Here is a 15,151-nt window from a genome sequence, read left to right as displayed (position 1 = left end):
CGCGGTTGCATGGGGGGCTGCGGGGGTGCCTGCATGCGGCGTGGGGCTGGGGGCCACGGCGTGTCCCGTGTCGCAGGCAGGCGCTGGGCATGTTCATGGAGACGTGTGTGGTGCACCTTGGAATGACAGGACATGGGGCCTGCTTGTGTCTGTGCGCGTCCGTGTGTCTTTCTACACGTGTGTTGGTACGTTGGTCTGTCTTGTCTCCCCTGTAGACAGGAAGCCCCGAGCATCGCGCCAACTGGGAAGCTGATGGTCGTCGAGACCAGGCCAGCCTCACCTGGGGCTCCTGGTCCTGCCCGGGGGTCCTCCAGACTGCAGCCTCTGCCGAGGAGGGGGACGAAGAGCGGGGGAGGCGGGGTCTGAGGGTCAGGGACCCAGCACTGTGTGGCGGACGGGGCCCCACTCCTGCTGCCCCGGTCACCTTGGGCACGACCTTTGCCCTCCCTGGGCACATTCACTCGTCTGGAGACACCGGGTTGGACTGATGATTTACAGCCACCCCTGGGGCTGTGACGATCCGTAGCAGGAACCTGTGCACCAGCCCCTTGAACTCACTGGGAGAGGCACTTGTGGCCAGAGCTTCGCCCAGTCCTCGGGTGTCCTGCCAAAGGGTGGTGACAGGAGAAGCCATGCCGGGCAGCGGCCCCAGTGAGAGGATGACATGGCCTGGCCCCGCCCTCCCCGCGGCCCCCCCAACCCGCCCTCTCTCCTCAGCCCCGGGGATACCGCCTATCCCGCCCCTCACCCGGACCCGCAGCCTAATGGCCATGTCCCTGCCAGGGAGTAGACGGGCCTCTGCTGGATCCCGCAGGTGAGTCTTCCCCTGGCCCAGAACCTCGGCCTCCGGGGGCGGGAGGAGGGCAGGCCTCTGTCCCCGCCTGCATTGACCTGCAGTGTTCTTTGAGCAAATCACATCTGGGTTTTCCTGTCTTTAAAGTGGGCTTGCTAATGCTCAGCCCTCCAGGAAGGGCTCAAGGGCTCCAGTGACCTGGGGATGAAGGTTACCTGGAGGCTCAAGCCTTGCAGCGTTGCTTCTGGAGGGGGCCACAATCCCCCCCCCTCCGCTGGCCTCCGTTGGTCTTCACCCCAGTCCCTTCTCCAGTCCCTCTTAGATCTCCTACCCTGGGCTTGGGGGACCCTGGGAGTTGAGGACTCACAGAGGGGCCCCACCCTTGGTCCACAGCCCCGCGCACCCGCTCCTTGTCGGGGACCCCGAGGACCAGCCTCCTGGCTTCCATCTTGATTTGCGCTGTCTGTTTTGTCACCCCTGTCTGTGCTCCCCCTTGTCCCCCTGCTTCTCTCCCTGATGACCCCAAAGTGGGAGTACTTTGGGCCGCAGCGGCCTGGCTGTGTTCGCCCAGTGTCCGCAGCTGCCCGCCAGTCAGAATGAGCACCTGCCTCTTCTCCCCGCCCCCAGGCGCACCTCGCCCCCGGTGAGCGTGCGGGACGCCTACGGCACCTCCTCCCTCAGCAGCAGCAGCAACTCGGGCTCCTGCAAGGGCAGCGACAGCAGCCCCACGCCCAGGTAATCGGCCCTCCTGGAGCCCCCAGCAGGGCTTCTGACCATCCCTGACTCCAGGATGTGACAGCCGCGCGACCTTGAGCAGGTCACTGCCCCCCTCTGAACCTCAGTCCTGTCTTTAAAACAGACATGATAATACTCACCTGCACAAAAGCAAATCCAGTGTCCTAAGTAACCTCGGGGTGATGCTTTCAGAACACGGAACCGAGGTAGGCGGCTCCCGAAAGCATAAGTGCTCCTCCTCCTTCCTGTCCCACCATCCTTGGTGAACAGCATGTGTCCTCATCACCACAGGATGGCTCTTGTACCACCAGCCATCAGGTCAGCCACCCAGGAAGAAAAAAGATGGAAAAGACCCAAGACCCCCTCTGCTGTCTTCCCCCCCCCCACCCTAAGAAGACACTTTCCCTGGGAAACACTTTTATCATTGGATAAAAGTGGGCCATGTGACTATCTCTAGCTGCAGGCCAGTTAGTGCAGAGAGTTTGACTTTCCCCCAGCACAGTGCCACCCCAGACAAAATCCAGATTCTGTTGGGAAGAAGGCAAGACCCCTATGGGGACGCCACCAGCATGCTGCCAGCTTGATCTTCTCAGGGAACACTTTGAGAGTGGCAGAGGTGGCCAAATTTTGGAAAGTGAGATGTGTTATAAAGGTGCTGAGTTGTGGTGTTGGACACGGTGCGTGAGACTGGAAGAGCAGGGTCAGGTGGACAGGCAGGGAGAGGGGGACTGCAGGTCCTCAACACCAGGAAGCAAGATCAGGAAGGGCCCCTCATTCTGCTGAACTAACCGTGGGTGGTAGGGGAGTGTGGGGACCTGCAGGGAGTTGGGATTTGGCCTCTTCCTGTCTCCAAGTCCCCATTTCCTTGTCTGTGAAGTGGAGCTAACAGGCAGAAACTTCAGTGAGCTGAGGGCCATACGCCTGCCACTCATCCCACATGCCAATTGTGCTGCTATTAGGACTTTGATCTGAGTCAAAGGTTCTGGACAAGAAAAGCCCAGGAGATGTCCTGCCTGCAGCTCCCAAGGCCAGAGTCTCTCCAGGGAAGACTCATGTGGCCCTTCCAGCAGAGAGGCTGCCATTTGTGTGCAGTGAGGCCCAGAAATGTGGAAGCAGTAGATCTCAGGATTTTCCACCAAGACACATGTGACAGATGACCTGTGCAGGATCCCCCAGTTTCCTGCCTGCAACAGACCTCAGAGCCCTGAGGACATCAGGGGATGTGTTAGCTTACGTCTGCAAAAGTCTATAATTGGCAACTTCAATATTTTCTCGTTAGTAACAGATTTTTCTAACACATCTCATAACCGTAGCCCTCAGGGTCATCTCAGCCCCAGCCTGAGCTGTGGTTCTGCAGAAGTGTCCTCCTGCTCATCACGAGGATTGCTGCCCTTGGGTCAGCCAGGGCTCCTGCTAGAGCCAAGCTTTCAAAGGCCTGAATGGCTGAGAGACACGCATCATAGCATGTTTTCCTTTCCTTTCCTTTTATCTTATTTTTTGCTGGGGAGGGGTACTAGGGATTGAAGCCAAGGGCGCTCAACCACTGAGCCATATCCCCAGCCCTTTTTTAATTTTTAATTTTGAAACAGGGTCTCTGGTCTCACTAAGTTGCTTAGGGACCTTGCTAAATTGCTGAGGCTGGCCTCAAACTTGCAATCCTCCTCCCTCAGCCTCTCAAGCCACTAGGATTACAGGCATGTGCCACCGCACCCAACTCTGTTTATATATTCATATATGTATTTTACAAAGATAGAGAGTTAAATGTAAAAAGACTCATGAAAGAAAATGGAAAAATATTAACACAGTCTCTTCCCTCTAACCTTCTACTTTTACTAGTTTTATCTTGATTCCACCAGTACCACCACCACCCACCACACCCCAGGCATGGAGGAAAAATCTGCGCCCTCTGGCCAAGTCCCTTACATGGGGAGGACAGGTAGAGGGCCACATGGGCCTTAGGACAATCCATGTGGCTTGCTTCTCATTTGGAAAGAGATTTTTTTTTTTTAGATCAAAGGGAGAAAACACAAGCCCCCAGCCCATGTCACCCCCTGCCCCTTGCCAAGCTATAAAGAGGCCCACATGGGACTTGCCTTGAGTTGAACTCAGGGACCAGGAGGTGACTACATAGATGGCATTTCTCCTCCTTCCCACACTAGTGCCACATTCTCTTCTGTGGTTTACAATCTACAAACATTGGAGAGATTCCACAGGACTTTAAAAATGGCCTCCAACTTTAGGACCCACCGGGGCCTGTAAAGCATCTGCCCTTCTCTGTGTCTGGAAGTCCCCATCCTGGATGGAGCAGGGTGGGACGGCAGCAGGGCCTGAGTCTCTGGTGACATGGGGACATGCCTGGGATTTTAAGGCAAGATGCAAGGAGGTTTCTTTAAGAACAGAAGATCCAGCAGCCAGGAAGCCGTGGGTGGAGCCGTCTGGGCCTCAATCTGTTGTGGAGTGGGGGGCCGTGGGTGGGGCGGCCCTTCCTTGGGGAAAGCCTTGGTCAGCCCTGGTCCCTGGCACGGCTGCCCTCTGGTTGGAGATTCCTCCTCCTCTGCGAGGTGGGGCTGTGTGTGCCGCACCCAAGCCACGTCACTGCTGTCTGTGCAGCCTGCTGCCATTCAGGGCCCTGCAGTGACAGCCCATCCTCAGAGCCACAGGTGTCCATGCATGTGTCCCCAGAGGGTGGCAGTGTGGCCACCCATGGACGTGGCCTGGCACAGGTGGTCACTGGTGAGGGCACCAGCAAGGTGATGGGGGTGTGGGGGCGTGCAGAGGGCTCGAACTGGGAGTCCTGTACCCAGATCCACACTCCCAATAAGTGTGGCTTCTGTGACATCCACAGGTACATGAGGGTGGGTGAGGGCAGAGTGCCCTCCAGCGTCTCCCTCCCTATGCCCAGGCTGTGTGGTCTCTAGGCTCCAGGGAGGAGCACTGCCGACACCGCCCTTGACCTCCATGACACCTGGAGCCCGCTCTTCTTCCCAACCTCTGCCCTCAGGGTCCTTGTCTGAGTCGGGGGCTGGGAGCCTGGGCTCTGGCTCACCCTGGGGCTGGCTGTGGGGCTGGCGGCAAGAGCCAGCCTCTCTGAAGCCAGTGCCCATCTCAAAGGTGAAGGCCCTGCTACCCAGGGCTGCCATGAGGACCGTGCAGATGGCAGCAGAGGGCGCTCGGCGAGATGCCAGGTGCCGGGTGCCCCTCCTGGAGACCCCCATCCTGGGTTCACTCAACAGAGTCTCCCTCAAATCCAGAAGGCTCCCCTGCTCCTGGGGCCTGCGCAGGAGGCGTGGTTTGGAGGCCCTGGGGGTCACGGACTGAGGATGGTTAGGCGGGTGTCCCCTGCCTGTCCCCCACAGCACCAGTGCCCCCTCCTCCCCACCCCATGACGGTGTCCCTTGCAGGCGCTCCATGAAGTACACACTGTGCAGCGACAACCATGGCATCAAGCCCCCCACCCCCGAGCAGTACCTGACGCCACTGCAGCAGAAGGAGGTCTGCATCCGCCACCTGAAGGCCCGGCTGAAGGACACCCAGGACCGGCTCCAGGACCGGTGAGCGGGCGGCTGGGTAGCGGTGTGCAGCCCCCGGGGGCCTCTGAGAAGGAGGAGCGGCCAGGGCTTCCCAGCGCCCACCGCACCCTCCTCCCCCTCAAGCCTCGCCTGGGCCCCTTAGCAGGAGCCGCCCCCCAGCTCCTCTGGAGGGCCCCAGGAAGCTGCTCTAGTCCAGGTGGGGGCTGCCCCAGTGAGGAGCTGCCTGTTGGCCCTGCTCCTGTGGCAGTCTGTCCCCGACCGTGGGCCCTGTTGGCCACTTCTCCTCCCTGTCTGCTGGGGAGCTGGAAGGCAGGGTTTCTCCTCGCTTAACCCTCCTCTGGTGGCTCAGGGTGAGTCTGAGGCTGGCTTTGAACTTGCGATCCTCCTGCCTCAGCCTCCCAAGTCTCTGGGATTTCAGGAGTGTGCCACCGCACCTGGCTTCTTTTCTTATATAGCACCTTATCCTATGTAACTGTCACCATGCAACTCACCTATCCAAAGTACACCGCTGGGTGCCTTCTAGTGTGGCCACAGGATTGTGCAACCCTCACTATCATCTAACTCCATCAACATGTTTATCACCCCAGAGGGAAATCCTATTCCCATTAGCAACCACCACTTTTCTCCAGCTACCTGTCCCTGGCAACCACTGGTCTCTCTGTGAAGTCTGTCTGTTTGCATGCGTGGACACACCTTTCTTTCTTTTAACATGTTTAGTTGTCCACGGACACCGGGCCTTTATTTATCTATTTGTGTGGTGCTGAGGATTGAGGCCAGTGCCTCGCACACGCTGAGCCCCAGCCCCAGCCTGACACATTCTTCTTGCTCTGCCAAGCAGCCAATCCGGTCGGGTGCGTTGTGGTTTCCAAGCACAGGTTTGGGGTGTGCTGGGGGCCTTGCTGTCCTCGAGCTGGGCTTTCTATTTTTGTTTCTCATCCTCTTCCTAATGATCTCCAGGCTCTGCCTGACCTTTTCTCACTAATATTCCCAGGGAGCAGATGGCCCATCTCCCAGCTGCTTTTCTAGGCCAGCTCTGTGGCTCGAGAGCAGACCACCCGCCCTGCGTGGCCTGGGCATGCGCACGCCGCAGCCCTGACACTCGGCCCTGTGGCCTCTGTGGCAAGTCCTTCCTTGCTGGGCTGCCACACTCCTGGCCCTCTGTGGGGCCCACCTCAACTCCTCAAAGATGCCCCGTACTTGGTCCCTCTGTGCTCTGTACACCGCGTCCCCACCACTCCAGGTGTCTTCCCCATGTGGCTTCCTTGGCGACCTCCTCCTTCATGACCCAGTTCAAACATAATGCCCTGTTGTCCACGGAGGGCTGGGGAGCCACTGCCCCCTGGAGTCCAAGAGGCTCTAAGGGACCAGCCAAACTGAGCATGCCCAGTTCCTTCTTCCCAGCCCATCTTCTTCCGGGGGGAGGGTGAGTGAGCAGTCGGGGGAGAGGCCAGGAGTGAGCCACGCCCGAGGCAGGAGCAATGAAGGCCACGTATCCCTCGTATCCCTCGTGCTGTGAAGTGACATCTGTCACTTCCACTTGATTATTTATTTTTGGTACCGAGGATTAAACCCAGGCTAAGCCACATCCCCAGCCTTCATTTTTTTTTTTTTAAATTTTGAAACAGGGTCTCGCTAAGTTGCTGAGATTGTTCAAGGCTGGCCTTGAACTTTGGATCCTCCTGCCTCTGTCTCCCTTGTTGCTGGGATCATAGGCCTGTGCCACCACACCTGGCTTGTCATTGCTGCTCTAAGTGATTCAGGTTCGCTGCTGCCAGGTCGTGTCTTGTTGGATGGTCCCACTGCCTTCCAAAGGAGGCCACAGCTGCTGGCCACGTGGCCACTGCAGTCCGCGAGGCCTGGTCCCTTCGGCATGCTGTGGAATGAGATCCTGGGCCTAGTCATGAAGTGGAATTTCCATTCTGATTTTGAAAAGCACGTGGTTCCTGATCTGGGACTCTCACTCTACTGAGCTCAGGAACCCCACAGTGACTGCCGCAGCATCCGTGGATTTCAGGGCTCTCGCTGAGTGGGTGCTTGTGGCCTGGAAGGCAAGGCTGCCCAGGGCAGGGGCCAGTCCGTGGAAGGCTGTCCTTCCTTCTCATTGCCTCGAGCCAGCCTCTGCTCAGGCTGACCCCGGTCTCACCTCCAGCCACAAGGCCTTTCTCTAATGTCCCTGTCTGCACCCTCCAGGTTCATCTCTAACTCAGGCCTTTGAAAGGCCTGTGCTCTTCTGCACCAGCACCCTCCAGTGGTCCTGCTGGCCTGCGCCTGCCCCTGCTCTCAGGAGCAGCCCTGTCTTTCCCCAGCCGTCTTTTCAGCGTCTCCTCCTTAGAGTAGACACAGAGAAGAAACTTCTAGCATGGCTGAAAGTGAGAGTCACTCCTGCCACTTCTCACCCTCCGCTTGGGGGATGGCAGAAATGTAGCTCCCCCTGCCGACATCAAAGGTGGTCACTTCTCTCAGGCCACTGTCCTCTCCCTGGGGGTCTCTGGCCAAAGGTCCCTTTATTTAAAATGTTCACCACCTGCTTTAATAGGAGGCTGCATCTCTTTCTATAGAGCAGAGCTTTTCTATCTAGTTTCTGTTGTTTTACATTAAAGTTTTATTAGGTATTTTAGCCGAGCATGGTGGCACCCGCCTATAATCCAAGCAGCTCAGGAGGCTGAGGCAGGAGGATCCCAAGTTCAAAGCCAGCCTTAGCAAAAGTGAGCACTAAGCAACTCAGTGAGACCCTGGCTCTAAATAAAATACAAAATAGGGCTGGGGATGGGGCTCAGTGGTCGAGTGCCCCTGAGTTCAATCCCTGGTATCTCCCCCACCAAAAAATCTTCTGCAGCTCAACGTCTGGGGGGTGGGATGTGGACATTTCTTCTCTCTCCCAGGAGGAGGCCCCTCCTGCCTTCAGCCCTGGTCTTCTGCTCCACCTGTCCTGCTCCTGGTGGGGTAGAAGGGAACCAGGCAGGGGGCCCTTCCTTTTATTCCTAGCCTCTGCAGCACAGAGCCCTCTGTCCTTGATGACCCTGCCCCGTCCTTGCCTCTCCCTGGTGGTGGTGACAGGCCAGGCAGGCAGGCATCGAGCAAGTGCCTCTCATCTGCTCACAGGGACACAGAGATCGATGACCTGAAGACGCAGCTGTCGCGCATGCAGGAGGACTGGATCGAGGAGGAGTGCCATCGCGTGGAGGCCCAGCTGGCCCTGAAGGAGGCCCGCAAGGAGATCAAACAGCTCAAGCAGGTCATCGACACGGTCAAGAACAACCTGATTGACAAGGACAAGGGGCTGCAGAAGTACTTTGTGGACATCAACATCCAGAACAAGAAGCTGGAGACGCTGCTGCACAGCATGGAGGTGGCCCAGAACGGCATGGCCAAGGAGGATGGCACCGGGGAGTCCGCCGGCGGGTCCCCCGCCCGCTCCCTCACCCGCAGCTCCACCTACACCAAGCTCAGCGACCCTGCTGTCTGCGGCGACCGCCAGCCTGGTGACCCCCCCAGCGCCTCCGCCGAGGATGGACCTGACAGTGGCTTTGTGGCCGCTGATGACACGCTGAGCCGGACGGATGCCCTGGAGGCCAGCAGCCTGCTCTCATCGGGGGTGGACTGCGGCCCTGAGGAGGCCTCGCTGCACAGCTTCAACCTGGGGCCCCGCTTCCCCGCCAGCAACACCTACGAGAAGCTTCTGTGCGGCATGGAGGCCGGCGTGCAGGTCAGCTGCCTGCAGGAGCGCGCCATCCAGACGGACTTCGCGCAGTACCAGCCCGACCTGGACGCCATCCTGGAGAAAGTGACCCACGCCCAGGTCTGTGGGACAGTTCCCGAGGACAGGCACCGGGAGCCAGATCCCCACCCCTCAGGGCCCAGAGACCCCGAGTCAGCAGTGGTGGTGACCGTGGGTGAGGAGCTCGAGGCCCCGGAGCCCATTACCCACGGGCCCACCCCGCACGGGCCTGCAGCCAACCCCAGCCCCAGCCTGTCAGTGAGCGTGGTGTGCCCCGTGGAGGAGGAGGAGGAGGCTGCCCCGGCCGAGAAGGAGCCCAAGAGCTACTGGAGCCGCCACTACATCGTGGATCTGCTGGCCGTGGTGGTGCCGGCCGTGCCCACGGTGGCCTGGCTCTGCCGCTCCCAGCGGCGCCAGGGCCAGCCCATCTACAACATCAGCTCCCTGCTGCGGGGCTGCTGCACGGTGGCCTTGCACTCCATCCGCAGAATCAGCTGCCGCTCGCTGAGCCAGCCGGGGCCCAGCTCGGCCAGCGGGGGCTCCCAGCTCTGAGGAGGCCTGTCCCCGCAGCACCCGGCCGCCTGACCACTGATTGTAGGGATGCCCTCCTCCCCTCGCCTGTCCCCATGGGTATCATCTTATTTATTTAGTTTTGGGTTTGGAACCATTTTTTCCCCCAACATTACCAGGGTCCAGGAGAAGAGCTTGGGGGAGACACCCCAAGACTTCCTGAGAGAAAAAGGTAAGAGAGGCCAAAGACCAGGAGTGAGGGGCGCACTGAGTGGACAAACTGCAGAGAGAGAAGCTGGTGAGGGCCCCCTGTGTCCACCTGGCCCTTGAGACAGGGGGGGACCTGCTTAGGAAGTCTCTGGATCTCTCTGGGGAGGCTTCCCCCCTGCACCATCCTGTCCAGTGGCCTGCCCACTCCATGTCCTCTCTCCCAAGTCACCCCTTGCCCTGCGCCCAGGTTTCTGGGCCAATATTATCCCCTCAGATGGAGGCAGCCTTGGCCCAAAGTGCAGACAGCTGACCCACGGACTCGGGCAGGGTCTGGATCCCAGGCCTGGGCTGGAGCTCCAGCGCCCCCAGCCTGCCCGTCCCTTGGGATTCAGCAGCACCGTCGAGGCTGTGAGCCCGGAACAGACGGGCTGGGTTCTGCCGGGGGCAGAAGGCAGGGTGGGCTCTGTGTCTGTCTGTCCTCCCAGGCCCTCCCCACCATCCACTTTCCTCTTGGTGTTTCTGGGTGTGTCCGATCGTCCCTTTGTGAGAGAGCTAAGCCCCATCGGCTCGGTGCTGCTGGGTGGGGACCCTCACGAGTCCCATCGCGAGTATCCACCAGCAGGAAAGGCGTCAGGGGCAGGGCGGTCCAGGGAGCCCTCCACCTTCTGAGATGAGGCCATCTCATCTGCTGTCTGCGAGGCCTGACCGGACTCAGGAATCCTCGGCCAGTTTGAAAAGCCGGAGGCCCCCACGGCCCCTGGAGCTTGCCCGAGTTTCTCTGGGGGCCTCGGGCCCAACTTCTCCCTTGCACTACGTTCACTTTGGGGATTGGTTCTCCCTCATCCCAGGACCTCCAGAGAGGTGGCTGCTTTCTTTCCGGGATGAGTGTCCTTGTGTCTTCAACCTATCTGCCTCGGAGGAGGGTGCAGATTCTGGCAGATCTCAAAACGGGGTCCAGAAGCCATGGGGTTTGTCCAGGCCACAGCAGGGACGTGTTTCCTGGGCAGGGGCATGGCAGAGGGGGTTGGAACTCTGCAGCCACCTTCCCCCTGCCCAAGCCCAAGCCCAGTCAGCCTGGGAAGCTCACTGTCCCCAACCCTTGCCTGGAATCCCGTGGGAGACCCCAGAAAGCCGGTGATGTTAATTGCCATGACTAGTTTACAAAGTCACATCCCTCTGGTCATCGGACCCACCTGCCAGACGTCAGGTCCCACATGGGGAGTTGGCGGGACCCTAGGTCTCACTCGGCCCTCTGGCCTAGGGGCCAGTCGGCTCCCTGCCAAGGTGGCTTGTCCTCACCCCACTGCCTGACTCACGGGCTCTGCCCTTCCGCTCTGTGCCCTCCCCGCGAGGGGGCACCTGCATGCCCTGGGAATGGGCAGCAGCCCAGCCATCGGGGCAGGAGCCCCCCCACGCGCTTTGTGCCTCCAAAGACCCCCACCTCGTTTGGGGCCTCAGGCCAGCCCTCCTTCGCGCAGCTCCCCCCCACCCCCCAGCTGAATGAAGCCCGAATGCCTGGGGCCTGCTGGGGCCGCCCCACAGGACACTGGGCTTGTGCCATGGAGGAGGCAGGGGACAAAAGCAATCCAAAGCCGAGCCAGGACTGGCCACGGACCCAGCCTCCCGAGCCGTGTCCTCACGGAGCTGCGTAGCGTCTCCCTAGACACAGTCAAAGCTTTGCAGACAAAATAAATGTACGAACTCATCTGACGCCATAGAATCTACGTGTTTTCCACTGGAACTTAGTCGAGCTCTGTGCCCCTCTGCCCCTGTCCGCGTCTCGCTGTCTGTGGCCTTCCTAATGTGTCTGTGTGTCGGTGGACGTGGGCAGGGCGCCTGGGGCTCTAGTCCACTCTGCCCTGCTGCTCGAGAAGCCGCTTGGAAAGCGCTGGGCAGTGGGTGGGCCTGAGGCCCGTGGAGCAGGGGACGGGGCTGGCGGTCACCTCGACTCCTGCTCTGGGCCAGACCTGCGTGGGTCCCGGGGTCCAGCCCATCGTGTTGGGTCCCCTCTGTGGGTCTGCTGGAGCCTTTCTCAGGCTTCTCTTCTTGCCAATGGAGAATGCAGCTCACTGCCCAGCCCTGGGACAGACCTGGGCCTGCACGGCTGGGGCCCCGGTCCAGCTCCTGGGCCTGTGTGAACTCAGTATCCTGCATCTATGCAAAGGGGCAGTGCTGCCCGTACAGTTCCCAGAGGTGGCCGAGCAGCAGCCTGCTGGCTCCAACTCCCGGCCCTGACTAGCGGGGCCCCTGACAAGGGCCTGGGAGGGCAAGGCTGGGGCCGGGGGCTGGGCCTCCCCAGAGCATTGATCCTCCAAAGCTCCCCTTTCCCTTCTGCTTGACCCTCCTCCTGTCGGGGTGTGGCCCTTCCTACCTGCACTTGGCTTCTGGAGTAGAAGTCGTCGGGACCCCCCTCCCAGCCTCTGGCTGGAGCCGATAAGTCCTGAGGAACGACATCCCCAGGAACCACTGTCTAGAACTGTTGGTCCCTTGGAGCCCAGAGGCCAGAAGCAGCTTCTCCTTAGTTCAGGACCAGGGCAGCCCTGATGCCCCTCTGGTCACAGCTCAGGCAGGAAATGGGAGCTGGGGCCCGGGCTTCTGCACGGACAGCTGACCCTGAGCAGAGTTTATGACCAGTATCTCCCAAGGGAGTAATTAGACATTCACAGAGCACCTTCCCGGGCACCACTAGCTCAGGGGCATCTGGCAGCACTTTGGGGAGGGGGTGGGGCAACTTACAAAGTTCTAGGACAAACACCTGCCTCGGGGCCTCTACCCTGCGAACTCACGACTCCCTCTCTGACCTGGGGACAATGCCATCGGGTCACAGTGCACTCTTATATTATTAGACCATTGACGGAGAGTTCAGGGGGCGTGGGAAGCGGGAGGTGGGGAGGGTCCTGACTCTCGTCCCCTTTGTCCTTTGTTCAGAGTCCTACCTGCAGCAGACAGCTCTGATTAAAGCATGAGCACACAGCAAGACTCTCCGCCTGGTTTCTTTGTACAGTGTCATTTTCTAAGGGCGGGGGTTGGGGGAGGTCTGCACTGTCCTTCCCCAGCACAGAGGGAAGCAGAGGCTGTCGTTGGGCCACCACTGCCCACTCCACATCAGGGACACCCTCTCCGCCCGCCCCACCAGGTGTGGACACTGAGTGCCTTGCATTTCTTCCTCCCCAACAGCCCTGAAGTGGCTTCTCATGCCCACTTTGCAGATGCAGAAGCAGCCACGGTCACCCACAGCTCAAAGCCAAGGCCACGCTCTGTCCACCAGCCCTGCCACCACACAGCCCCCTAGATCCAGCCATCCCTGTGCCAGACGAGCTGGCAGTACATGGCGGAGGCAGGGCCAAGTCACCCCTCTCAGAGGGGATGCATAGAAAGGCCTGAGTGTCACCACTGTTTCAAAGAAGACCAGCCCTGGCGTATCACGGGAATTCCCAATGACCTTTGAGGAAGGGACTGTGTTTCCAATCAAATCTTTATTCAAAAGACAGCCAAGGGTCGTAACTGACGATCTGTGCTCAGTCTGCAGCAAAAAGCAAGGAAAGGCGAAGGCGAGATTCTCACGAAGAATGTGGTTCTGTCTGTCAAACTGCGGGGCTGTTTCCCTGCTCTAAGAGTCGTCTGGCTGGCCCGTCCACGTGCCCAACGTGTAAATAAGTGCAGAGAATGGGCTGCATTGGGCACTGCTGGGGCCGTGGCCCGGTTAGGAGGGAGACTCCCAGAGACCTCCGTGCATGAGTGACAGACTCACGCCATCCAGTGCCACCCACCTGAAACATGCTCCCCTCAAGACCCCACCCCAGGAGGCAGCCAGCTGCAACCTGTCATCCAAGAGGTCACTGCCCTTTCCTGCAGGAGGGTGGGATGGCTGAGCTGCCCTCCTGCGGCTTCAGACATCTGGGATGGAGTGGTCCATGGTGTGGTGGAGAAGCGTCGGGGACAACCTAGACAGTGGCAATGGTGACAGTGGTGGACACTGGAAGCTCCTTCTCCCTGCCCAGCCCCAAGCCTGTGTACCCCAGGGGGGCATTCACCCCTGTTCTAAAACTTTTAGGTCCCCAGAAGCCACCAGCCACCTTGGAGAGAGGGGAAGAGAGAGGAGGAGGGGCAAGCCGGGCCTGCCCCCTGGGTCAGCCTTGGAAAAGCCAGGGTGGCTCAGCAGGTGGCCTCGGGGGCGGGGGGACGAGGAGGGCGCTCCTTACTTTTTGACCATGTGCTCGTAGATCACAGTGGGAATGAGGGTCAGGGTGATGACGTTTCCCGCTGAGGCCAGAATCTCCATGATTGCTTTGTCCTGGACAGGAGGTGAGTGAATGGTCACCCTGAGGGCCGGGGACAGAGATACTGCCACAGGCCACTGACGCCCAACTGCAGGGGCCAGGCCGCCTGGGCCCCTGAGCCTGCCTGGCAAGGGTTAGGCACAGTCTGGCTTGAGCAAGGACGTGGGCCTCCCATCTGAGGATCTCCAGGGTCAAAGGAGCATGCAGTCCCCTCCCCTGCCTGTGAAGGCCAGCTGCGTGGGCCTGGCACACAACACGGCCTCACAGACGGAGCCTCCTTCCCCTTGCGAGGGCCCACATTGCCACCCCATCTTCCTGGCCCCAGTCACACTAGGGTTTGGGTTCTAAAGCCCAGAAAGAAGAACCCTGTGGTGGGAGACAGTAAGCACACCTGACCCCTGCTCGTTTGGCCAGACAGGCCAGGTGGGTGCTGTCCCCTACATCTCCGACCATGAGGAGGACAAACCTGAAGTCTCTGAGCAGCCTGTGCCCGGCAGCCCAACACAACAGCCGGGGCCATAGGGGCCTCTGGCCCGGACCCAGGGCCTGGTGACTGTTACTTTGCACATCTGTCCCTGGCTGTGTTTTCTTAGTTGTTCCAGAATAAATGGGAGCGAATGTGCCAGGTCAGAGTAGTGACAGCCACAGAGTGAAATAAACTTCAGAGAGACCAGTGAAGAATCGAGCCATCTAGAGCCTCCCTAAGAGCCGCACAGAGCCGTGGCCTGGCACAATGACTGATAAACTCACGACCATGCCCTGAGCCATCCATGCAGATGATGTCAGAATCCCATCTTAGCAGGACTGCTTTCCAGAAGAGTTAGGATGGAAGAACTGTAATGCTCTCAAAGGAGGAGTTCACTAATATCCGGGCTCTCCAGCTACTCAGAATCCATATTACTATACTCAACTTTTTAAGCACTTTTTAGTTGTCATGTCTGAGAAAAGGGAGATGATGTAGCAGGAGGGATACTGGATAGATATTAGGAAGAACTTCCTGACCACAACAGTCACTAAGAACAAACTCTAAGGAAGGTGGGCGAGACTGTCAGGCATAAGGAAGCAGACATGTGACAGGAATGGCTTGTGTCAGCTGCGGAGTGAGATGCCACTACCCAGACCACTTCTGCTGGGAGGAGCCCTGCCCCACAAGTGCCAAAGCACTGGACATGGACAGGAGGGGGGCGCTCCCTCTATATCACAACTGGGTTTGAGAGCCACTCTGAGTCCAAGTGGCATCAAGTCAGGATAAAGGCACTTTCACTTGTTCAGGACCATATGACTCATCATCCTCGGTCCATTCCCCCAAGACACCCCCATTCCAGATGCACAGCGCCCACCCCTCCTTGCACCTTCTGGATTTTCAAAGGTGAAA

At 59.3% G+C, this 15,151-nt stretch overlaps 2 protein-coding genes across 12 annotated transcripts in view; one reads left to right on the top strand and one right to left on the bottom strand.

The window, feature by feature from the left end:
* The window catches only part of Snph (syntaphilin), a 41,893-nt gene extending 30,687 nt beyond the window's left edge, over positions 1 to 11,206 (top strand). Inside the window, exons 3-6 of one of the 3 annotated variants that reach the window (XM_046433748.2) lie at positions 718 to 814; positions 1,421 to 1,528; positions 4,930 to 5,079; positions 8,161 to 11,206. In XM_046433748.2, coding sequence (XP_046289704.1) covers positions 765 to 814; positions 1,421 to 1,528; positions 4,930 to 5,079; positions 8,161 to 9,328 — 1,476 coding nt within the window. In that variant the 5' untranslated portion in view covers positions 718 to 764 and the 3' untranslated portion in view covers positions 9,329 to 11,206. Of the gene's footprint in view, positions 1 to 73; positions 815 to 1,321; positions 1,529 to 4,929; positions 5,080 to 8,160 lie in introns of those variants that run through there. The other 2 variants (XM_058575484.1, XM_046433746.2) reach the window with 2 other exon arrangements.
* Positions 11,207 to 12,953: 1,747 nt separating this feature from the next.
* Positions 12,954 to 15,151, bottom strand: part of Sdcbp2 (syndecan binding protein 2) — a 28,605-nt gene continuing 26,407 nt past the window's right edge. For 8 of the 9 annotated variants that reach the window (XM_058575487.1, XM_046433796.2, XM_058575486.1 and 5 more), the window contains 2 exons: positions 13,699 to 13,790; positions 12,954 to 13,440 (listed from right to left, as the gene is read on the bottom strand). In XM_058575487.1, coding sequence (XP_058431470.1) covers positions 13,386 to 13,440; positions 13,699 to 13,790 — 147 coding nt within the window. In that variant the 3' untranslated portion in view covers positions 12,954 to 13,385. The remainder of the gene's footprint in view (positions 13,441 to 13,698; positions 13,791 to 15,151) is intronic. The other variant, XR_006849583.2, reaches the window with a different exon arrangement.

The sequence above is a fragment of the Marmota monax genome, unplaced genomic scaffold (assembly GCF_021218885.2).
Source record: "Marmota monax isolate L192 unplaced genomic scaffold, Marmota_monax_Labrador192_F-V1.1 WCK01_AAM20220418_F8-fsc00014, whole genome shotgun sequence".
Classification (NCBI taxonomy): domain Eukaryota; kingdom Metazoa; phylum Chordata; class Mammalia; order Rodentia; family Sciuridae; genus Marmota; species Marmota monax.
The sequence above is the reverse complement of the archived record's forward strand: the minus strand, read 5'-3'. Positions and strand labels throughout refer to the sequence as shown.